A 23,836-nucleotide genomic window follows, 5' to 3' on the forward strand; every position below is an offset into this window, starting at 1 on the left:
ACTTGATCGTCGATTCCATCAAGTGGATGCTCATCAATGTTCCCTCTCCGTAAAGAGAGAGTGTGGACTGTTAGCAACTGCTGACAGACCATAACTTAAGGCTTAGCCCAGCTAATGACAGTAATGCCCTACATGTACCGGAATAGGTGCACCCCGCTCTTGCCTCACCACAAGTCTCCAGCGAGACGTCCGCCTCACACCTATCTGCATTTTTAAGCCCAGCTGCCTTCGTGATCTCGGCACCTATGCCCGCGACAGAAAACAATGGAGTAACATCTGCTCAGCCATTTAGTCTAGTACTGCTCTTCTTAAATTTGACCTTTATTACAAGACTCTTCTTTTCTTTTTCATTTCGTTCTCCCACTCTCACACACACATGCTCACGGTTAATTCTGCCGTCGTGAGTCCCATTCGGGACGGATACGAGAATAATAAGAATAATAAGAATAATGTACCGGAAGACGAAGTGAATTTTGTAGTAGTGCATGTAATGTGCATCCGCGGTGCACGTTCGGCCTACCATCGTCCAGTTAAGCGATGAGGGAGTTGAATATTGTATCTGTAGTACAGTGCTCATACGATGATGAGACAACTCACCAGCTATTACCAATGAACTAATATTTTTCACCTTTCTGTAGACTGTAGTGCATCCAATCGATCACAGCCATTCTGCTCTACAGCATTGTTCCTCAAGATTCTGAGCTTTCTGTTTGTCTTTCTCTTTATCATCATCCTGAATGGCAGAAGTGAAGTAGGCATCCCCGCTTACATCGCGATAGTGCTTATAATAATATAAATAGTGCTCATACTGGCCGAAGTATAGTTTAAAAAATAGAAAAAAACAAAAAAAACATGTGGAGCACTATGTCGCCTGATGATTGCATTGAGCAAGAAACTCTGAGTTGCGACAAATCTGTAAACCTCCGCTGTGCCTTTTGTGTGTATATATACATGTACATAGTCATTGTGTTGCATATCGTTCACCGCATCGCAAAAAGTGGTGGATCATGATGAGAATATGCTATGGCTCATGCCTCTTTTTCACGTTCTCCGTGTCCGTTGTCTTTTCCCTATTACTTATAATGGCGTTAACGCTTTCAACATTCACTGTTATAATTATCGAAGCTCGAAGCTCCGATACGCAATTCACCACTTCACTAGCAATGGTACATTGCCACATCCAAAAACTTGAACAAGGCCCACACCAAACATCTGAGAAGAGTGAGGTGACTTATATTTTCCTGTCTTCAAGTTACCCTCAGTAATCAGTGAATCACACAGTGATGCCCATGAGTGAACCGTAAAGTTGACATGCATTGGTCATGACAGGGGGGGGGGGGGGGGGGGAGGGGGGCAGGTGATTGGCATAGCAAGCAGCAAGCATACATACAACTCTTGCTAAGCTCTATGCAATGTTCAGTTTCTCTTTCTCCAGGGTGGTTGGTACGCACCTGCTCTCTATGCGTTTGCCAGTGTTTTCGACATGCTTTGGAGAGATTGAACAAATCGTGACAACAGATCCACACGCGAGCAACTTGGAGTTCTTAGAATACGGAAAGGGAAAGCAAAGAGCGAGCCAGCCGAAATTGGAGTAAGAGAAAGCACTGCAAAAAGAAAAGAAGACTCCCGGAAAATAAATTACATTTTCTCGTCTCCGTTTCCAAGGCAACCTGGAAAAACGCAGTCCAAACCCAGTACTATGGCAGAGTATGTCAAAACAAGCTAAACAGATGTAGCAGCTTGCGGGAAACACTACCAGTAGGTAACATTTTAAAGCTGTCATGTTGCTTAGAAGGTGTAGTCATCTTCGGAAGGGAGGATATTCCAGCAGAATTGACAGGAGTAACGTTGCCGCAAAGAATGTGGAAATATCTCTAACTAGTAGAATGATTTACAAGCAGCCAGAAGTGGCTGCACGCCAGTATTAAAATGCATGCAGTCCTCAGCTACCATTAACTAGTCCTGTCTTGGCTAACAGCTTGCGCCCGAAGAAGACGCCCCAGCACTGTTCACCAGCATTGATCCATTCGATATTGGCCTTCCACTTCGTGACAAGGTCTTCATAGTCCTTTTCGCCAAATTCCTGTGGTTAAGGTGGGAAATAGAGGACAAAGTGCTATTAGAAAAAGTATAGATAGTTAGGTATATGAATGTTTGGATCTGTTCTTTCCAGTCTCCTATCAGTGAATAAAGGGGAGTGCTCTAACCATCTCTCGCTCCCAAGCAGAATCTGCTAATTGTTTAAGAATCACCTACAGGATTGTGACCGTTAGTCACATAGCAGTGAAGAGAGTGTTTGGACTCGATCGTACCACGCCCACTGAACTAGTTCTTCGCTTATACCGCCTCTATTCTTTGGAACAGCATATTAGCCTCAAGCTCTATGTTTTTGTGTACCGCTGCTTGGCCCAGCATCTTGCTAGTCCTCTTCTTCAGTCTTTGTACCAGCTTCGGGCAACTGCACCTGGTCACCAGGCATGCACCCAGGGCAAGGCACAAAGAGCCTTAGTTCTCCCACTTTTTTATACGCAGTATGGCATGCGCTCTATTTCTTTTCTGGCGGCTGGCAGATGGAACTCTCTTCCAGCTGACTGTCGACAGGCCCACTCTCTTGCTCTGTTCATTAACATGGTTAAACTTCACCTAGGGTTCCCAGTAAAAAGGCAGTAGCCTGTTGGGACTCCCCCTAGTAAAATAATTAAAAAAAGTACTAGTCTACTGCATGAACTACTGCTACAGGGGTCATCTGTTCATGTCTGCGATTTTGTTCTATTTTTCATGATCGAACACTGAAATTGAGTAAAGTGCTCATTCTAAGCACGGTGCCATAGGCAAAGGCGTTGCATACGCACGTACAATATTACTACTACTTCAGAAAGTAATTATGTTATCGCCCATCCACTCAAGACACACACACACACACACACACACACACACACACACACACACACACACACACACACATCAAGAAAGATGAGACGCGCAGCATGACACTCACAACTTGAAACGTTTTACTCCGAGCGTATGATCATACCTTGACCAGTTCGCTCCGCTCCACAGATGCTCTCTTGGTTTCACGCTCGCAGAATCTACGGCTGCGATCATCCGCTACAACGTCCGCGAAGCCAGCATCGCAAAGAATCTACACAGGGGGGGGGGGGGGGGGGAGACACATTGATCCTAGATAAGACATCATTCTCGACTCAGTGCTTTCGTATGAAACTGTCAGTTTGCGAAGTATATGCACGAGATCACACCAGGTTCTATTGGACCCCTGTCTGATTCAAAAAGCCCTGCTCTCTGCGCTTGCAGGAGCACTTTTCTAGCAGTTGCCACAACTCTCAGGGTAAAGAATAATTCGAGGCCAAAGCGCCTCGCTGTAGGGGTGCGCGGATTATGCTCGCACGCAACCGATATTATGCTTTCGGGCATTTCCCGCGGAACTTCGAAAGATTTCTCCCAAAACATCGAAAAAATTCTCCAGAATTCCCCCCAAAAAAAGAACCCCAGCACAAACCGTGCCTTGCGCATGCTCTTTAGTATGCAAAATGGACGGTCAGGCACGTGATCACTGCATGCAAGATCTACACTACAATTATATGTACTAGATCTACATCCGAAGACGTCAAAATGCAAGCAACACCTGGCGATTACCTGTTCGTACTGCTTGACACTGTGCGTTGCGAGGTGTCGCTGCTCAACATGCGTCTTGAAACTATCGCTCCATTCTCCCTCGCCATAGCACAACTCTGAGATCAAAATACGGCCACCAGGTTTCAGCCAACGCTGGGCAAACAAAGATGGATAGCATGGCTCAAACCGTGATTCTAAAATGCAGTAGAACACATTTTCGGTACAAATACCATCCTGGGAAAATACCCGCACGTCGTTTTATCCGGGTGGTCCCGGACCGGGCACTGCATGTAACTTTGGAATGTGTGTAACCCCAAATCACATACTTTTCAATCAATGATGAGGAAAGGCAAGAGATATGGCATGTGATGTCACTATTTCCACTAAAAGTAACAACAGAGCAGTAATAGAGCGGTTGCGCACAACGAACAATTGTAAGATCTTGACCGCCCAGGACTCCAGGTTCGAGTAACGAAAGTTGCTACGAAAAGTTGCTCAAACGCTACCGAAACTACATGTACATGTATATGTACATGTTTCGTTGCATTGAGTACTAAAATACTGATATTTTACAACTCTCTTGGTCCTGCAGGAGCGAACCTGAATGCGTGCCACGTAAAAGTTCACACGTTGTGTGCAACCTCAAGGTTTTCGAGTATTCGCTAAAACTTACTTTCGTTACGGTACTGCGATTTTTTGTTGTGTGCAACCTCTCTAGTATTTCCACTAAAACTTGCCTGAATGGTGCCCGGTAGACCGGAGCGACCGTAACTTCGGTGTCCGGATAACCGAGGTACATGTATGAGTGTGCTTTGCTTTTGAGGTTATTTGAATGATGTCATGTACAGTGCGTATCGGTTATAGTGTGGTCGTGTAAAAGAATATACTGCCTACAAGAATGAACTCTCATGTTTTCATAATCATAACCTGGGTTTCATGTGTATATTTATTCTTACAAGCAATGTTACCGTGTAATAGAATATATCGGTCCTAAGAATGGACTTTGTGTAGCAAAACATGCCAGATTAGTACAAAGTGTATCATCGCCTGTAGTAATAACCATGATAACATCTGCCCGATACAGTTCTGAACCGACTCGAACTGCATCATAATGCTGCAAGTGCATCTGTTGTGGTCATATAACTACTCATGACGTCATGTTGCTCAGCCACACAGTGAACCTATGCAGGCTACGGCCCAGTGTGGGACTACTTTGGAAGTACGAGCAAACGCATACACAGCAGCACTACGTTGCATGTACATTTACATGACATGTATGATGATCTTCCTGGCTATGCGCACATGCATATGATACGTCACAGTCACACTATATTTATCGCGTGTAAGAAATATCGGAAATACATGTAAGAATAGAAAAAATCGTTTTCAAACACCCACGCTATAACCGATACCTACTGTACATGTATTGTATAAGTTTGTCACGAGTGGCAACTGGCAAATCACTCCTAATGATGTCACTCCACACTCCACAGTCCACACAGGATGCATGTCATCTCCAACAATGACATCATGTGATTTGACTCCACACAATATAGAATAATTATACCTCCAAAAATGACAATATAAATGGCATCGATTGAACCTTCTAAAATAACGAAGCCTCCAACCAGGTAATGCCTACCTCATAATGAAGGATACATGTATGTAACCTGCATACTGGTACAGAGTCTGTAGTGTTTGTCATACATGTATGCACCAGTTGATGTGCATGCGAAGGGCACTGTTAGTGTGTTACCAGTACGTATGTCATGAGGGCAGCGAACTTAAACAATGTAACATACGTATAATGACATGCCACGAGGTGCAGAAATAAATAAATAAAATAAATAAAATACATGTACATGTACAAGTACATAATAATGTTTAGGCACTCACAAAGAACTTCTTGATAACTTCCGCTTTGCCGGGAACATACTGCAAAGTGTCTCGGCTGTAAATGACGTCAAAGGACTCGTCCGGAAACTGACGCTTTGTAATGTCAGACACTTCATACAATACCTGCAAAAGAACGATGATGAAATTAATTTCAGTAAATTTGACGGCTGACGTGAGAGCCAATATGAAACAAGAGACTATAAAAATATTGCAGCTGAGCTCAATGCCCAGATGCAGCAAAACAATCAACAGTTCCTAGTTAGAACCGTTAGCCTGGCATTGTAACCGTGATCACGTGACCATAGCTTATTACCCACACATACACAGGTACGCCTTGGGAGGAAAGAGGCTGGCAAATGTGTCTTACTCTTAGCGTACGCATACACATACCGATCCTGCTGAGCAGTTGACCGCCCGTGCAAGAGCAATGTGCACCATGTTGGTAGAGAGATCCAGACCCACCACATCCACGCCATAGTTCTCCGCCATGTACAGAGAACATCCACCCAGACCCGATCCAACATCCAACACCTTCTCACCCCTCTGCAAATGTAGCATCGGGACAAATTCCTATGAGGAGAGAAAGGCAGAATTGAATCAGACATTCAACATCAGCGAATGTCACAAACCATAATAGTTATTAGCGGTTCGGTGAGAATAATGCCCTGTACCCACTATTTTCTGTACCACTTTCTGAAAGGTGATGAGTGGTCTACAAGAACAATGCCTGAGTCTCAATAGCTTGTCAGCGTTACTAGCCTTTGAAAGCCGGACAAGAAATGCTGGCAAGGACACATAATAATAATCTGTATTTAAAGGATCTCCCAGAGGCGATGGATGGCCTGTCGAGGGACCTCCTGATGCAAATCATGCAATAGAAATAAACAGTGAGGAAAACTACATGTGTTACAGTTTATCCTACATAATGAGTAATAACAACAGGGCTTTGCTGGCATTGAGAACTTATCAGGCAATGCTTTCAGGGCCAGTGAAGAAGATTACTGTAGGGTGTATGCTTACTAAGCATAACACCACTCTTGGTCTAAAAGAAAACCTTTTTCGATTTTACAATGAGAGTGGCTAACCAACGGCTTGTCCACCAACTTCACTTGGCACCATAACATCATTATCAGACTTACAGCTGTCGTCTCAAGTCCACCGGTACTGACATAGTTCTTGCCAAACATCTTCTCATAGCACTGAATAGCATTGACAGAGTACTCCTCCTGGTCCAGGAACCGACGCATGGACTGGGAGTCGTACGAATCACCATTCGACTGTGCTTTCTTCTCCACTAACACCTACACAGAGGGCAGCATTATGATACACACTGCGCACTCGATGCCATGATTCCAGATTCACTAGTGAACAACTCAATGCAATCAAGCAAAGAATACTAGCTGGGACTGCAATGATCACGTATGGACACTGTATTCCGACGAATAATATACTGGTGCCCGATAATGTGTTTGAGAATAACTTGTTGGGTATTGCCTGGTACTGCAACCATCACTACACGTCATGACGAATCCTTCAAACAGTCACCTAACAAAGCATTGAGCACTCCCTGGTAAATACCCCCCCCCCCCCCCCCCCGCTTCATCATTAATTTTTGTGAGAACTGTGGCAATACGCCCAGTGAGAAAGCAGATTTTGCCTGTGCCTATAGTGAAGTTAAATAAAGCTAAACAAACAAACAAATTCACTTGTTCCGTAACAGAAACCGGCCACAACCTTCACTAACCCTTAGCTGGTAATATTCCAGAGCGGACGGTGCAGTACTGAATGCACACCATTTCCTCACCTTGCTCCAGCTCCAGCACATCTGATATAGGTTGTTATTGACTTGCAAATATGGACCCACAGATCGCGAGAAGTCCAGCTCATACCTGAACGCACCAGACGATGCACTGCTTTCGTAGCATGTCGTCTCAAACACGTGATGATATTGCTGTCCGCGCACACCAAGAGAAAACGTCCAGAAAACAACCCATGTCCACATCAGCAAAATTGCATGTCAGGTAAATTCATAGGCTTTAGGTCAGTGGCCTAGACGATATGCCTGATTGTTTCTTTGTATGCGTTGCTTGCTTACTTGTAGTTTGTCTCCTGCAACCATGTTTCAACATTGTTAGTGCTTACGTTTGGTGATTTTGTTGCCACGTGGCCGCCAACTGCCATCTTCTCAGATTTGTGTTGGGTTTCAGTTCCCGTTATTGCAACAAAGAATTGGATTGAGTCTTTTTCTTCAGATTCTTGGCGTTTTGTTCATTGGGAATGGGTGAGCAATGTTTACCTTTGGATCTCTGTACTTGGTGGGCAGGTTAGATGCACCTCCTGGAAAATCACCAGACTGACGGAAACAGCATTCATGGAAGAAGACGTGACCTCCAACCCTCACCCACCTACCAAGGATAAAGCAACAATTAGAAAGACTTGCATGTACTAGTACAATAGAAAGACCGATACCTTCCCTTGACTTATAAAAATAATATGACCATTGTATAGTTAACATGAGAGCCTGGGTAGATCCCGAGATTACAGACGGAGAGTAATGGCCGTGAGAGACCAGGCTCTCAGTGTCTGGTTTTGCACCACTCCATGAGCGACTCTAATTCACGCTGCTACCCTGGGGCCTCGCGAGGTGTTTATCCCGCTGGAAAATGGCACTTCACTGTAGTATGTTTGTACCCCTAATAGTGTTTGGTCTACACGAGCTCTATACAATTAAATGTACTGTTCCCAGAGCACAACATTCAAGCTCGATTAATGAGGGGTTAGTTCCCCGAAACTCTGTATCGAGCAGTGAGTGGTCCTTTCTTGCAGGTTTGCCGATGGGACGGAGCGAGCCGTGAGTCACTGTCAAGTGTCAAGTTCGCCAGGACGTACATGTACGGAGTGATAGTATTGTGTTCCCCGTAGTAAGAGCAACTGAATTCATAATAGTCGTCTGTCTTTAAATCGCACACAGCAGCAAAACGCCACTGAAAGAGAAATACATCCGAAAGTGACAGCATGGTTTGTGCACTGTATGCAACAGCAAAGAATGTGTTACAAAGCTACATGTACATGTATGTGGAGACCAACGTACCTGTACCTGAGCAGTCTCTTGGTTAAATCCACCGTGTGAAACAACATGCCAGGAATGGGTAGCAATGCAAAAGAGGTGACCAGCTTACCTGAGTATTCTCTTGGTTAGCTCTTCCAGCTCAGCATCACTGATGTACATCAGTAACCAGTTAGAGAAGACAATGTCAAACGAGTTCTCCTCATAGTCCAGCTTCATGGCATCGCTGCACACAAAGGTGATGTTGGGATGTTGCACGCCATTGATCTGACGGTTCTTCTCCACAAACTGTTCCACAAAATCAACTGAGGTGACATGTTGGGCTCTCTCAGCAAGATACCCTGTGCAACGACTGTGCAAACAGGAGTACAGTGTTGATGTGAAGAAATTATTCTGAATATTTATTCAACTCCCTCAACCTTCTGTATGTTATGTAATATTTTGAAGCTGTCCACCTCCCTCACTGCGCTCCTGGCCCATAGTCACCATTCCATAGTGAGGAAGTTCGTTATTGGAAATATGTTCCATAACTTACACTAACCAACAGCTGTTTCACATTGAGCGCTCCTCAGTGGAGATAGATGACGAATTATTAATAACAAGTAAAATAATGAGTATATTATGTATAGGATAAAAGTGGCGCAACTGCACACTTTCTGCATAGAAAAATGGCATACCCGGAGACGTTTAAGGTGAAAACAGTTCTAGTAAAGGTGTAATTTCAATCTAACGTTATACAATCATAATATTATACTGTCTGATGAGTGTTTTCACACGAAACTCCGAGTAACAGCCGAAAAGATTTGTCTGCTTCATTGCTGTGTAATCTTTGTTACATTATGCATAATATTATTATATACATGTACGTGGCAACGTCATCCCATCATCAGTTGAGCTTGAGTAGGCCGAGGAAGATTGTGCCTGAAGAGCACCACTTATAAGTTATTATTATAGTGCTCTCCAGGCGCAAACATCACCAGGGATACAAACTTACAGAGATGCTCCGTGTCCAGCACGACAAACACCTCGTGAACACCAGATAGTGTCGCTCAAGTATCGCCGAAGTCGCACCAACCTCTTCTTCACATTGTTGTCCCCGGTGCGGGCTTGCGAATAAGATGGTTTGGAGGCAACAACGTTGTGAATGGCCCACGCGCGGTCCTCAGCGTTTGTTCAGCACCTCCATACGTTCGAGCATTATAATAATGTTCTTTGAAGTATGTACACTTGTGCTTTGAAGTATGTACTCGAAGTACAATGTACAGTAAAACCTGTAACTAACGACCACCCCTTGGTGCCCGGAAAAGTGGTCGCTAGTGGCAGGCGGTCTTTAGTTAGAGGTTTGCACCGCGCGACCATACATGTATATGGATCCCATTATATGATATGTATGTCAAAATGCAGATAATACAATCCCCCACCACTTGCGCACTGACATTCTTCTTTCAGATCATACAACACTTGGAGAGAGAGAAAATCAAGTTTTTTATACACCGGAAGCGATATGTCGACTCACTGGATGTAGTGTAGCGTAAACTGTACTGGTGTGTACCAGTACATGATGCGGCGATGTTGCGAGTTTTCGCACCTTTCACTGGCCTGTGTTCCGTACAGGTGAGTACATAATACCGTAGCATGCAGGGATTCGGGACTCCCTGGTAGCATGCTAGCTAGCCAGCACAGACTGTCAGTGTCAGTGTGACCTGGTGTAGTGGTGAGTCTGGTGACTGAGCTGTGTGATTGCACTTCGACAGAGAGCCGCTCAGTCTTAGTTTCTCCTTCGAGTAGTAACATCGATCAAAGAGCGCTTTGGATGCGTTCTCCAAGACGTTTCCTATCATGTTTGTTCTTGACAGCACTTGAAATTATGACAGGTGTAGTGCAATCCACACTGATTCCACAGTAAAAATGAGACTGCGCTCATTTGTCCAGCTGTAGTATCGAAACGACCATGGAAAATCATCAAAATTTCGAGAAGGAGCTTCAAGCAATGTTTGATTTGCTACATCGCGGTCGCTAGTTACGGGTCAAAATTCGACATTGGGACAAGAAAAGGCGGTCGCTGGTCGCGTTCAGCAGGTAGTCGCTAGTCACAGTGCATTTTGAATGTGAGACCGTCCGTGCCTGACAAAGTGGTCGGTAGTACCAGGCCGGTCGCTAGTCACGGTGGTCGTTAGTTACAGGTTTTACTGTAGATCTATAATGAAGTAGTTCAATCAAGGAGTTATGCTCCTGCCTCCGACCATGCTCCGATTTTTTAAACCCCGTGCCATTATTATTTATTATTATTATTTTGCTTGTTCGCGTTGGCATCAACCTGCATAAAGCAGGTATATAGCCTTCGCTTAAGCTGCCATAAAAAAGAAAGCTCATCCTAAGCGAGAGGGCTAGAGGGAAATATAACGATAACGATATACAGAATACAAAGAAATCCAATGAGTTCAACGTACAATTCAAAACAAGAAAGAAAGGGAAGAAAAACAGAGCCGAATCTACCGATTGATCCATCAATCGACAAAAGGGGACTAATCCGTTAGTGTTGCAAAGTAGAAGCTGATTATAGTTGCAGATCTCCAGGCCAGGGCCAGCATATTGCCGATTCTGGATAGGTCTCCGCAGCATTTGATGTGGTAATTATCATAATGTTTGATAAAATTGTTAGAGTATCTAGTATCTAGAGTACCGAGTATCTAGTATCTAGAGTATCTAGTGTAATTGTATCCGTTATTATTGTTAAGGGTATCTAGTGTAATTGTATCCGTTATTATTGTTAAGGGTATCTAGTGTAATTGTATAACTTCAGCCATTACACACAGCACACATTAGTTCCTTCCACTTTCGACGATCCTGGGCGAGCTGCCTCAGTGCAACTAGATCCTCGTGTGATGTGAGGGAGTTTGTGGATCTGGAATTTTTCAGGTCGTTGTTGATGGATCGCGGGAGTGTTGTTCTCGGGCGGCCTCGGAACCCTGAGCTTCCTGGCTGAAAGTATGCTGACATAGCCTGCTGGACCGGGGATGAGGTGTCTAGTCGAAGCATGTGGCCAAACATTCTCCACCTAGCAGACTGGATGATTCTGCTGAGTGGCTTGGAGCCAGTGCGCTTGTACAGTGCTTCATTGCGTATTATACGGGGATATTTGACCCCTATGACTGCTCGTAACTGCTGGCGGTGGAACGAGTCAAGTTTCTTTTCTTGAGTCTCTGTCAGGCTCCATGTGCCGCAGTTATAAAGAAGTATTGGGAGAATAAAGCTGCCGTATAACCTAATCCGAAGGGGTTCACGGGCATGGTTACCTCTTAGCCATATCACCCACAGCTGATGTAAGGCGCATGTTGCTAGACGTTTTCTCCGACTGATATCTTCCTCCACTCCAAGCATCGATCCTAGTTTGACCGTGTTCCGCCATCGCTCGTCTACTCTGTCCTTTTCTCTTTTAATTGTAGTATATTCGGTTTTGGCTTCATTCATTTTTAAATTGTATTCCGCTAACGAGGATGATAGTATGGGTTGATTGTCATGCAAATATTGTAGGCTGGTGCTGATGAAGTCTACGTCATCCGCATACGCTGTTTCATTGGGCAATTGAAGCTGAATATCCAATGCTGGTCGCGGTGAGAGTCGCTCTCGAATCAACCTCAATGCAGCCTCGAGGTAGACAGTAAACAGGACTGGCGATAGAGAATCACCTTGTGGGGTTCCATTATGTGTGACTAATGGTTGGCTGAGAATGTTATTCAGCTTTACTTTTATTGTGGTGTCTGTCAGAAGGCACTGGATGATGTGCAGCTCATCATGATCAATGACTGTTGACAGTACATCGATCAGCCCGACCCTTGATATAGTGTCAAATGCCTTTGACATATCAATGCCTAAGATTGAGATCTCCGACGCAACACGCTGGCATCTTGCTGATAACCACCGATAGCTATATACCACGTCTCCAGTATTTCTCCCTGACCGGAACCCGCTCTGGTTCAGTGACAAGTACCCGTTGATAGCTGGCTTGATCCGCGTCAGGATGACCAATGAAAGAAGTTTACGTAGGGTGTTCAACAGGGTAACTGGCCTTACATTTCCAGGAGGACCTCTTTTCTTTCCCGGCTTTGGTATCGGGATCAGTAGCCCATCGCCTAGCTTGAGTGATTTGTCTTTGGCATAATTGTTGAATGTAGTGGCAATGTTCGAGAACAGTGCTGGTGTTCCATATTTGATAAGTTCAGCAGGTATCCCATCTGGTCCCGAAGCTCGGCCATTATTCAAGCGCTTAGCTGCGGCATGTACCTCTGGCTGCTTTATAGGGTTTTTAAGGTCTTCCTCTGTCCGTAAGAGCCTAGATGACTCCAGAGCAGGATCACAGAATATAGCACGGAAGTGTTGCCTTAATGCTTCGACTGATTCACTAGGTTGTGCAATGAGTTTGCCATCAGAGTCTTCAACCACAACTGGTGACTGCTGCTGTCGGCGCAGTAGTCGTGTTGCTTTGAACATTTTCGCGTCGTCTTTCATTTGGTCTATTTCAGCTACACGTTCGTCCAGTCGAGTCGATGCTAACTTGAGGCATTCCCGGCGAATTTGGTGTGCCAGCCTGTTGCGTCGCGTCTTCATTTCTTTTACCTTCGTTCCATCTCTGCACACCGTAATGTCGAGACGCAGTTTGCGTTTCTCTGCTGCTAGCTTTTCAATTTCCCCGCTGAAGCCATTTCTATGCGTCTTGTTTGTTTTAGGGACGCGGCCCACCGATGTGTTTGCTGCCTCACTCATAGCGTTCACAATATACTGCAGATGTTGCTCCGCATTGACACCTTCCTGCTCTCTGCCGAGGTCCTGTAGATGTTCGTTGATAGCCTCTCTGTACTTTGCTTTCTTGGTCGGGTCACTAAATTCCGATATATTGAATTTTGCGTTGCTGGATATGGCTACTGGCGGCCTCTTGAGCTTCTTGTACAACTTAGTCAGGTTGAGGTTTGCCAGCACAAGACGGTGATCGCTTTCTAAGCTTGTCCCGGCGTATGATCTGGCATCCGTCACCACAAACCTTTCACTGTGACGGCAAAGGATATAATCTATTTGGTTGTAAATGGGTAAAGGTGGACCTCCACTAGGGTTGTGGCGCCAGCCTGTCCATGTGGTGATATGTTCTGCATGGTGCTGAAACGCCGTGTTACAGGCAAATAGGTAATTGCTGGACGCGAAATCAGCCAAAGTCTGGCCGCTGTAGTTGCGATGGCCCCTTGAGTGTGAACCAGCATAGGATACGGAGTGGCAGTCACTGGGTGGTCGTTTCCCAAGTTTTGCGTTGAAGTCTCCCATCAGGAACAGCAGCGATGAAGACCTTAGTTTTTGAATTGTTTCCAGCAAGCTGTTGTAGAACTCGTCCAGGCATGAATGGTCTGCTGCAACGCGTGTTGACGTCGGGGCGTAGACATTTACAAATGAGCACAGCGTTCTCCCGGAGAGCCATAACTGTAGCACGGCGATACGGTCCGACACCTGCCAATATCTATATATTCGGTGCAGTAACTGCTTTTCCACCACGAATCCGAGTCCATAATGTCGACACGACGACGAGAGACACAGTAGACGGTTGTTGTCAATATTTCCATCGTAGCCTTCGGAGATTTTAGTCTCCTGAAGACAGCAGAGTCCAACTCTGTATTTATTGAGGTCTGAAATAAGTTGATTTTTTTTGAAATTTGAAGTAAGTCCACGGACGTTGAACGTACCAATGCGAAACAAGCCCTCGCCTTTTGCTCCACTACTCAAAATACTTCCACAAGCTTGCCTGTTTCCTGGCGAAGAAGACATTACCCATGGGCCAGCCGAAGCTGACGGCCATGACCGAGCGGCGTCACTCGCTCTCCAAACGTGCGTGCCATTATGCCGGCATAATAGGCATTTGCGGATAATGCCGGCAGAAAAATTGGCAGAATTCGGTACTTTTTCTGATAAGTTTCATGCATGTTTGGTACAATATGTCGAGTTGGGAATGTGAACATAGTAAAAAAATGTGGATAAAGAAATGGAGCAGAATTCGAAGAATTGCCCGCCATAAGGTTTGTATGCTTCTGCCAATTTCACTGCTATTCGAGCAGAATCTGCCACCTTTTCGAGCATTATCCGACAATGCCTACGGCATAATCCGCCGGAGCCTATACTCCATGAGCGACTCTGACTCACCCCACCCAAAGAAAACCGAACTCCTGATCATCCATCGTGCCAGGGACTCCGGTGACTGCATCAGTGCTGTGCGACACGACTGTCATAAACCCGTCACCTACATGTAAGTATCTTGGGCTCCACATCGATGAGCACCTGACCTTCCGACCCCATATCTCCCACCTCCGTGATGACATTAATAAGAAGCTAGGTGCTTTTAGGCGAGACAGAGACAACCTGGACAGTAAGGCCCGCCGAGCTTTCTATCTCGGAGTTATACAGAACAAATTAGAGTACGCGAGCACATCATATTTTCATTCATTACACGCTGCAGAATACGATAAGCTTCTAGGACTGAGCCGCCGAGCTGTTCGTGTTGTATTTGCCTACCTTTCCCGTGCTGACGTTGAGCCCATTTTGCGTTGTCACAACCTCCACCCACTCAGCCTACGCCTAACTCTTAAAGGGGCACTCCGGCTTCATTTTCGACGCCAAGTTTTCGATGCCAAGACGAAGGTAGGTGAAAGAGAAGACCCCTCGAACAAGAACGAGGCTCCAGAAGCGATCGAGTCGAGCAGGAAGACGACTTTTGAATTTCGCCGAGCGAGCGCTGATGACGTAATGAGGGATTAGCTTGCCAGTGGAAATGCATCTGCGCACATACATTTCACACACTTTTTGGCCAATTTTCAATCGAAGAGGAGGTTGTTTGCAATGTTCTCCCAACGCCGTGAGCGATCTCGTCTTCTATTCATTTCTTTTCATTTTTACTTTTCGGTGCATCAGGTCCCTTGGCAGTCCCCTCATCTCCCAAATCTTCACGACCCGAAATGATGCTACCCACACTGTGGTATCATCAAGTCTATGTGATGATTAGTTATATTGAAATAGAATAATGCAACGAAGGACTGAGAGAGGACGACTCGTCAGGAAACTACCAAGGAAAGACTGAACAGCGACAAGAGACTAGACATGCACTGTCGATTATGGGCACGGAGTACACACATGCATGCATAGTATGAGTAGTATGCTGTAAGGTTGTACGCACGTCCATGCAAGGAGATGCAGTACCATAATAAGAAACATGAGAGTGCAAATATGTACGATGTATACGGGTACACCACACACACTACCTCCCAAACCAGAGGCCAAACATCCAGTACTAGTCTCTTTCTCCCCCCCCCCCCCCCCCCCATTCATGTCCCGGCCAGGCCTCTACAGTCTCTCATTTTATTGGTGCTGACCGCTCAAAAAGGGGAACTACACCCAAAAATCAAAACTTCATGGTCCGTAGAGTTTTGGACGCTGAGTCGAATGGTGAAGGTCCCACTTCGATCCGACCAAGCGTTCTTGAGATATATCAGTTTGCAATTGTCCTTTTCGGGTCCGTGCCGTGACGTCACAAACCCGTGACGTCATTGAGACTTGGTGATCCTTTGGCCAGATCCAGAAACACTAGGGACCTTTCGCACCCCGCGTACGGATACGAAACGAATGCTGATTCGTCACCTGGGTTCGAGGATTCGTCAGAGTCCCTGCGGAGAACTCGTTTTCACGAATGGAAGCCTCTTCATTCGTGGCACGCTCCGAATCCGTCAGGTACACATTTATTTGGGTAGGTACACATGTTTTGCAAGGTACACATTTTTCCCTTGATTCCATGATCCATGCACGTGTGCGTGTAAAAACCCGTACGCCAAGCTACCGGCGCCCGCGGCCGTATTCGTAGTTGCCATGCACATTTGCATGACGACTTGCGAAACCTGAAATCTGTTTTCAACGAAACGATTACGAGCCGAATCAAACTTTCGTTTCGCATTCGTTTCGTAGCAAATGCGAAAGGTCCCTACTAGTCCGTGGGCCAAACCTGAAAAAAGGCCTCCTAGAAAAATCTCGTTCCGACTTTTGGGCACCGCAATTTTATTGGCCACGTCTACTCTAGATACCTTACTGAGCAGGATTCCGGTTGTTGTCACTCTGACAACTTTCTGAAAGGTATCCAAAAATCGGCTTTTCCATGTTGAAAATTTCTCTCTCGGCGGCCATTGTTTTGTATGCATTCATGCATGCGCGTTGTGTGTGGTGCTGTGAAATGTGATTATGCACCAGAATAGACGAAAGTACACGAATTCAGTGTTACCTGTCATGTCAAGTCGTGATCTGGTACGATCTGGTACACTGCACACTCTCTGCAGGCGTGCACCCGGACCCAACTCTCTGCACTGCAGTGCAGGCATGCACCCACTATACTTGGCATCTTCCTTCTCAGTTTGAACTTTCATTTCGAGATTGGTTTTTTGGTTTCAGTTTGTACTAGTATGTCTGTGGTCAAGTAGCACTAGAAGTAAGCGTCGTGATGAGTTTAAAGTGTCTCATTCACGTTCCGGAGTGCGGTGAGGAGGTACTAGGTGAAGCCCTTCACCCAGACAACGTGGAAAAAGTGTGTGAAATATGCACTAGTGAAGCTGTTGCCGTAGAAAATTTAGCTGAGCTCAGGGAGTTATGTCGTAGTGATGTTTGGCCTGAAAACGGAGGCTTCCACAGAAAATGTTACCAGAAAATAACGAATATAACCCTCCGACGAAGGCAGAGTACCCCTCATCTAGCCATTCGGAAGAACTGTCGGTGCCGGAGTCGATAGAGCCAGAAGCCAAGCGCCGCCCCAGCACGCGCGCCGCACTAGCCGCGCCCGTCGTAGCTCCAGGCATGAAGGGCTGCATATTTTGTGGGAAGGAGAGGCGCCAGCAACCTGGCCGGAAGAATTGTAGTCCAGTCCACAAGCAGGTGTGAATACGCACACGCTGCAGCGAAGCTGTTATGTACATGTTATACGCAGCAAACGTCAGAAAAGATGAAAAGGTCCAAGTTGCAATTGGTCAATCCGTCTCTGGAATATTTGCGTGCGAGGTTAACTACCATAAACAATGCTACAGGAATTACACGAGAGCTTAGTGCCCCTGTTTGCGAAGCCATGGTGGGGATGCATGCCTATACAGGTTGTGACACAACCAGTGCCTTCAGTGGCAGAGGGAAGAAGCTAGCATTTCAGCTGATCACCAAGCAAACCCCAAAAGGAGCTGGCTCGAAAGGCTATGGCAGCACTCGGTGCATCATTTGACGCACTACCAGCTGACATTTTCGCCTGCATCAAGCAGTTCACTTGCGGTATATACGGCTTCAACACCGCCACATCTATCAACGAAGTGCGATACCAGATGTTCTGCTCTCGCTCGACGCAATCCAGCTCCCTTCCTCCTTGCCAAGATGCGCTGCGCAAGCATGCTGCAAGAGCAAATTACCAGGCCAGTATCTGGCACCGTGCTCTGGAAGCTTCCGCGGATGTCCCACCACCGCATAGCCCTGGTCAAGGGTGGACCATTGATTCTGGCGGTGGTTTGGAAGTGGACTGGCTCAGCTTGGCACCAGCACCATCGAGCCTGATGGAATTTGTTTCATGCGGTTGCACGACAGGCTGCAAGCACGGACATTGCTCCTGCCGGAGACAGCACCTCAATTGCACGGATGCTTGCAAGTGCTCTCACTCGGGCCAGCCAGGAGTGTGAGAATGGGCAACCACTGGAGCTTCAAGTAACTGCAGAACTCAGTGAAGACGAGGATGAATAAGAAAAAGAATGCCCATCCTGACAGGTAATCGTATGTATAATGTGATTGAAGATTGAGTGTTCTTTAGAGTTCAGTGATGCACATTGTACAATCATGAACATGTACGTGACTGTACATCATGCCCAATTCAAGTCCTTCTGATGTTTGCCCAGTGTTCAGTATCAATATCACATGTGGACTAAAATCAATGTGGGAGATATAAAAATGCACGGGAATGATCATTGCGATTATTTTTCATTGCCATCGGCTTCGGCCTCATTTCCTCTGTGCTGCGCTGATGAGTCCACAAAGGACGAACTAGTTCTGTCCACACGTTGGGTGATCATTGGAATTGGAATTGTGTATTTTCTGTGACCTGATTATTCTCTACAGGTCGACCTTTTTCGGAAACATGAAACATATTCCGTATGGTTAATCCTGCAGTATAAGTCAGTGTTATGATGACGAAGTCTCCCTCGTACACAGCTGCAACAAACGTAGTCTTCTGGGGTCACGCGGTCCTTCAGGTCTGGTCTGTCAGTGACCTGTGCTGATGGTCACAGTGTTGTGATCCTTTCTCTGGACATTCAGATTATTCTGCAACCCATATAATAACTATGCAATGCATAAATGCGGCTGTGTGTTCTGCCTCATATCTGTATAATGTACACCATTTTTGTATTGAACGGTCTGAGATATTCTAAGATCAGACATAGTATTCTGCAATGATCAGTACCTGCATGCCACAGCCAGTCCTATTATGATCTGATAAAATGGTATACAATGACTCGAATGATGTTTCGAAGTAGTTACAGTATTGTGTTCGACACACGCGGTCTTCTTGCACACGTCTGTGTACATGAACAATATGGACGTATTGGGCATTTTGTTTTTCTTTATTTTTCATGTTAGATCATATTTTCTCTTTCCAGTTGCATCTGGGAAGGAGGCACTCTGGATATATGACCCTGTGGAAAAAATAATAATACCAAAAACATTGTAATTAGCCAGAAAATCCAATTTTAGGTTCTGGTTACCATGGCAACCAGTGGTGATTTGTATTTCACTCGCCGTGCAACCCTTGGACAAATTCAGGAATGACAACAAACGGGTTTTCAATGTATGCCAGTCCATCTATCGACTGGGCCAAAAAAATTGCGGTGCCCTCTTACTCGGAACGAGAATTCACATTTTTGTCACTTGGCCCACAGACTATACTGGGATTTCGCATCTTCTTTCTGTTTGTCCATGGAAGAAGAGGGTATTTGTGTCATCATGGCTTCTGGCTGTGTTGTTGGCTACTATAATCTTACTGGTAACCCCCCTGGGATGAACCTGCACCAATTTCCGAAGGATTGTGCTTGGCACAGGCCGAGCAGTGCCGCCATAGCAGCTATCAAGCGACATAATTATTTGCTTGACAATTTCGGGACTACAATGTAAATCCTTCGCGTGTGTTCCAGCCATTTGGCAGAGGAGGATTTTCAGGAGGAATATTATGCACTCATCCGATGCGGACGCTGGTGGATGAAACTGTGGTGTGTCCTTTTTCGCACGCCACACTGTGAAGCGCCAGTCGAAAAGTGGAGGTGAGTGCAATATTTCAAAAACACTAGCTACTGTATGTAGTTCTTTCTTTTCCAAAGCATTTGTAGAATTGTTTTGGACTACATCACTACGAAATGTGAAGCTTTCCGAAACCGGCCTGATGAGGTGGACGGCAGTAGATCTCCTGTTTCCCTAGGCTATACTGCGTGCGATCGATGAACCTGTCTGCGATTGCTGTTCTTGATTTTACAGGAAGAAGATCAAGAGCGGCTGTACCATCGGTCGCAGTGACTCAGTGTTGAGCTACGACCACTGCCAGTGCCACCGCCCAAAGGTTATAGGAAGGACTGTTTGCAGCGCCAGCGCCTCTAGCTGGCATGTTTTTTCCTGTATGAACACACAGCCTGTACTGCTGATAAGCTACATCACGTAATGACCCGCAGTTCAAGGAGAGAAGATAGTCCACATACCGGCAACAGTGTACACCTATTCAGGAGCTCGTTGCGTTTTCTCAGTATGGATGCAGATGAGAGCCAGACATTATTATTATTGTGTGTATGCGTGCACGAGCGTTAGTGTGTGCGTGCACGAGCGTTAGTGTGTGCGTGCACGAGCGTGTGTGCGTGCGCGCGCGCCCGTGCGTGAGTGTGCGCGTGCGCGCGCCAGTGCGTGAGTGTGCGCGCACGTGAGTGTGTTTGCGCGCACGCGCGTGAGAGACAGACATTATTATTATTGTGTGTGTGCGTGCACGCGCGTGAGTGTGTGTGTGCGCGCGCACGCGCGTGACACTGAGTGTGTGTGCGCGCACACGCGCGTGAGTGTGTGTGTGCGCGCACACGCGCGTGAGTGTGTGTGCGCGCACACGCGCGTGAGTGTGTGTGTGCGCGCACACGCGCGTGAGTGTGTGTGTGCGCGCACACGCGCGTGAGTGTGTGTGTGCGCGCACACGCGCGTGAGTGTGTGTGTGCGCGCACTTGCGTGAGTGTCTGTGTGTGCGCGCACGCGCATGAGTGCGCGCGCAGGCGCACACATGCGTGTGCTTTTGTGTAACGTAATATAACATTCCAAAGATATTCACGTCATCTATTCTGTGTTCTCCTTTAGGTCATTCTCTCCCCCTTGCGGGAGGGACATGGAATGACAAGTAGTAGATGCATTGCCGTTAGTGATCCTGAGGGATGTGTGGGTATGCAACCAAGTGCATGAGTGCGCGCATGTGTGCGTGCATGTGCACAGGCACTTGTATGCTTATGCATTCGTGTGAGCACGCGCTTGTGAAATCGCGTGTCTGTGTGCGTGAGCATGTGTGACTACTATACTATGTGCCCACCAAGGTGAGCACATGTGCGTGCGTGGGGCGCAGGCGGATATGTGCACACATTTTTAGAATGATAATCAAGAAGGACAGAGCTGTTCAGGTAATGCAGTCATGAGACACCACAGTAGGGCAAAACGCACTCAATATGCTACTGTGCTGCTGCTAGAGTGCACAGCGTAATTGTTGGTTCACAGCTACGTGAAATACAAGAGAACGTCTCAGCATTCTGTAAAGACTAAGTGATAATGCAAAAGGTGAGAATGTATTTCGCCACAATACGAATTGAGGTGCAGTCCACTTATGTGAGATAAAGCACAAGTGAACCGATACACATTGCACGACTTGCACGGAGATAATGCTAGCCATGTTACGCAGCAAACTCCATGTACAGGAGTACGAGTGAGGAGACTATTGATCTGAGTACTGTGCGAATACAAAATTTCACACGATATGAAGAGAACGATTCGATTTGTGAGCATTACGTAGGACTATACTGTGAAAACACTTACGGATTGTCAGTCTTGTCTGAGCTGCTTTGGCTGCCGCTTCATTTCGAAATAGCCCAGCCAACCGGTTGCCAGATATTGCTGATGGAGAGCGACTTCTCCAATTGCAGTCATTTCTGCTTCATCCACATTTACAGCCCGAATGGAAGCCACCGCTTGCGCTGCCATAATTATCCTTTCCTGAAAATTTCGGCTCATGCCCGAAGCCAAACATTTTCAGCTCAGGCTCTGAGCTTTCAAGCTCGTCTGATACGTCGGAATCGCTCATGGTGAGGACGTCTTTGTCAGAACTATTCCTTTCACATACCAAAATACCTGTACTTCTGTTCTTGGCCCAAGCAAGCGAGTCTCAATGACGTAGAAGGGCGTGTTGGGGGTGTGTCGCGGCCGCATGACGTCATGGCGCGTCCCCCGAAAGTACAATTTAAACCGAAGATATCTCAGGAACGCTTGGTTGGATCGAAGTGGGACCTTCACCATTCGACTCAGCGTCCAAAACTCTACGGACCATGAAGTTTTGATTTTTGGGTGTAGTTCCCCTTTAATGCACTACCCGCTATCATTCGATCCCAGCGTACCTTGCCTGCTTTTCGTGCTAGCTGCTCACAATTTCTCCTTGGACACCCTGTAAAAAGGCAATAGGCCTGTTGGGTATACCCAAGTAAAAATAATAAATACTACTACTACTACTACTACTACTACTACTACTACTACTACTACTACTACTACTCACGCTGCTGCATTCCTTGGGCCTCACGAGGTGTTTATCGCGCTGGAAACTTTCATGGATTGGGTTCTATGCCCGTTTGAATTTGCGAATCAAAAAATTAATAAATACAAACAAACAAACAAAACAAAAACGGAGTGTGTGTATCCCTGGTGATGGTTTGGCCTGGAGAGCACTACAAGTTGTACAACAAGTACAAGTACAAGTCGTGCTCTTCGGGCATAATCTTCCTCAGCCTACAACTTTACTAGTACACCATGTGTATACTCTAGCTCACCGCCCCACCCCCGCTGTGCAGCATCTGATGGTTCTGTGGTATTCAGTAAAAAAAAATTAAAAAAAGCTCAACTGATGAGGGATGTCCCGCAACACTGTGTATTGAGCAGGCCTGAGGGAGTGGTGCTTTCTGGCAAGTATACTGAGTGGAAGATGTTGTGGGCTCCTCATGTACTCCAGATGGCGGTCGTGAGTCAGTCAAGAGCTTGGGCAGGACACAATCATGATGCGTAAGTAACAAGTTAGTTCGTATAATTATAAAATAGGGTTAGTCCCGTCTCACAGTGAACAATACAATCATGTACTGTACGTGCTCCTACAGTGTATGTGGACTGGAGTTGAAAGTAATTAGTTAGAATGACATTGACCTAATAAGTGGACCACGGCCGGACGCGGTTTATTCACTACCACACGACACAGTCATTATTACCTCCTCAAGACCTTACCCTATGCCAGCGCCGAGCTCCAGAACTCGCATTTCTTTCAGAGCGGGCAACATGGCCAGTATCTCTGGCTTCTCGGATTTTTTCATCGTCCGCAGTGCTTTCGAGTCGAGCATGACATCTTGCCGCGATGCCGCCGCACAATGGCCGTCCCAGATGTCCTTCATTGCAGCGCGAGTCCTGCTTTCATCGTCATCGTGTCTGGTGCATTGGTGAGCTGAGCAGTTGCTCTCTGTTTCAGCCATGTTTGCTGAAGACTAGAATCAAGAAATAACCTGCAGATCATTCAGTTCAGTCGCAGACTCTGATACAATGTACAAGTAGTCAAAATGGAAGAACCGAAACTGTTCCCTATAGTGCAGTGACATGAACTGACAAGAAAGACTTGCCGACAATACAGTCATTACTACTAGTACTACCTTGCCTTGATGACCAGCCTACATTGTGCTTCGAGCAAAGGAACGACTCAGTCCTGCAGTAGTGAACACAACCGCGCTGGCTTATGCTCGTAGCCCTAATAATAGGTGGATGTCTCGAACTGAAAGCACACAATTGGTTAATTATGTAGCAGTCGTCGACATGTGGACAGGTAAGTAAGGTACGTGATCACCGGGTCACGTGTACCACCGTGCACCGTGGTACAAAGGATACTAGTAACGG

General features: G+C 46.2%; 1 protein-coding gene across 2 annotated transcripts; it reads right to left on the reverse strand.

The window, feature by feature from the left end:
- Nucleotides 1-1,116: 1,116 nt before the first annotated feature.
- LOC135815684 (uncharacterized) lies at nt 1,117-23,589 on the reverse strand. 2 transcript variants are annotated; one of them, XM_065329008.1, is made up of 10 exons: nt 23,180-23,589; nt 8,720-8,948; nt 7,826-7,840; nt 7,334-7,480; nt 6,669-6,830; nt 5,920-6,099; nt 5,530-5,652; nt 3,655-3,786; nt 3,035-3,142; nt 1,117-2,083 (listed from the first exon to the last, which is right to left on the reverse strand). In XM_065329008.1, exons 1-10 carry the CDS (start codon nt 23,419-23,421, stop codon nt 1,943-1,945), a joined length of 1,479 nt encoding a protein of 492 aa, XP_065185080.1. In that variant the 5' UTR covers nt 23,422-23,589; the 3' UTR covers nt 1,117-1,942. The 2 variants fall into 2 exon arrangements, with proteins under 2 accessions (XP_065185080.1, XP_065185079.1); XM_065329007.1 differs by having other exon boundaries at nt 1,122-2,083; nt 7,826-7,934; nt 8,709-8,948; nt 23,180-23,580.
- Between the last annotated feature and the right edge of the window lie 247 nt (nt 23,590-23,836).

Source organism: Sycon ciliatum, chromosome 4 (assembly GCF_964019385.1).
Source record: "Sycon ciliatum chromosome 4, ocSycCili1.1, whole genome shotgun sequence".
Lineage (NCBI taxonomy): Eukaryota > Metazoa > Porifera > Calcarea > Leucosolenida > Sycettidae > Sycon > Sycon ciliatum.

Excerpts from the sequence above, each read along its gene's own strand:
- LOC135815684 (XM_065329007.1), bottom strand. The coding sequence starts at position 23,421 with ATGGCTGAAACAGAGAGCAACTGCTCAGCTCACCAATGCACCAGACAC. Across the intron at positions 7,481-7,825 it reads CCAAGTACAGAGATCCAAAG|CAATATCATCACGTGTTTGA; the intron begins GTAAACATTGCT and ends GTGCGCGGACAG. Across the intron at positions 6,100-6,668 it reads GTGGACTTGAGACGACAGCT|GAATTTGTCCCGATGCTACA; the intron begins GTAAGTCTGATA and ends CTCTCCTCATAG.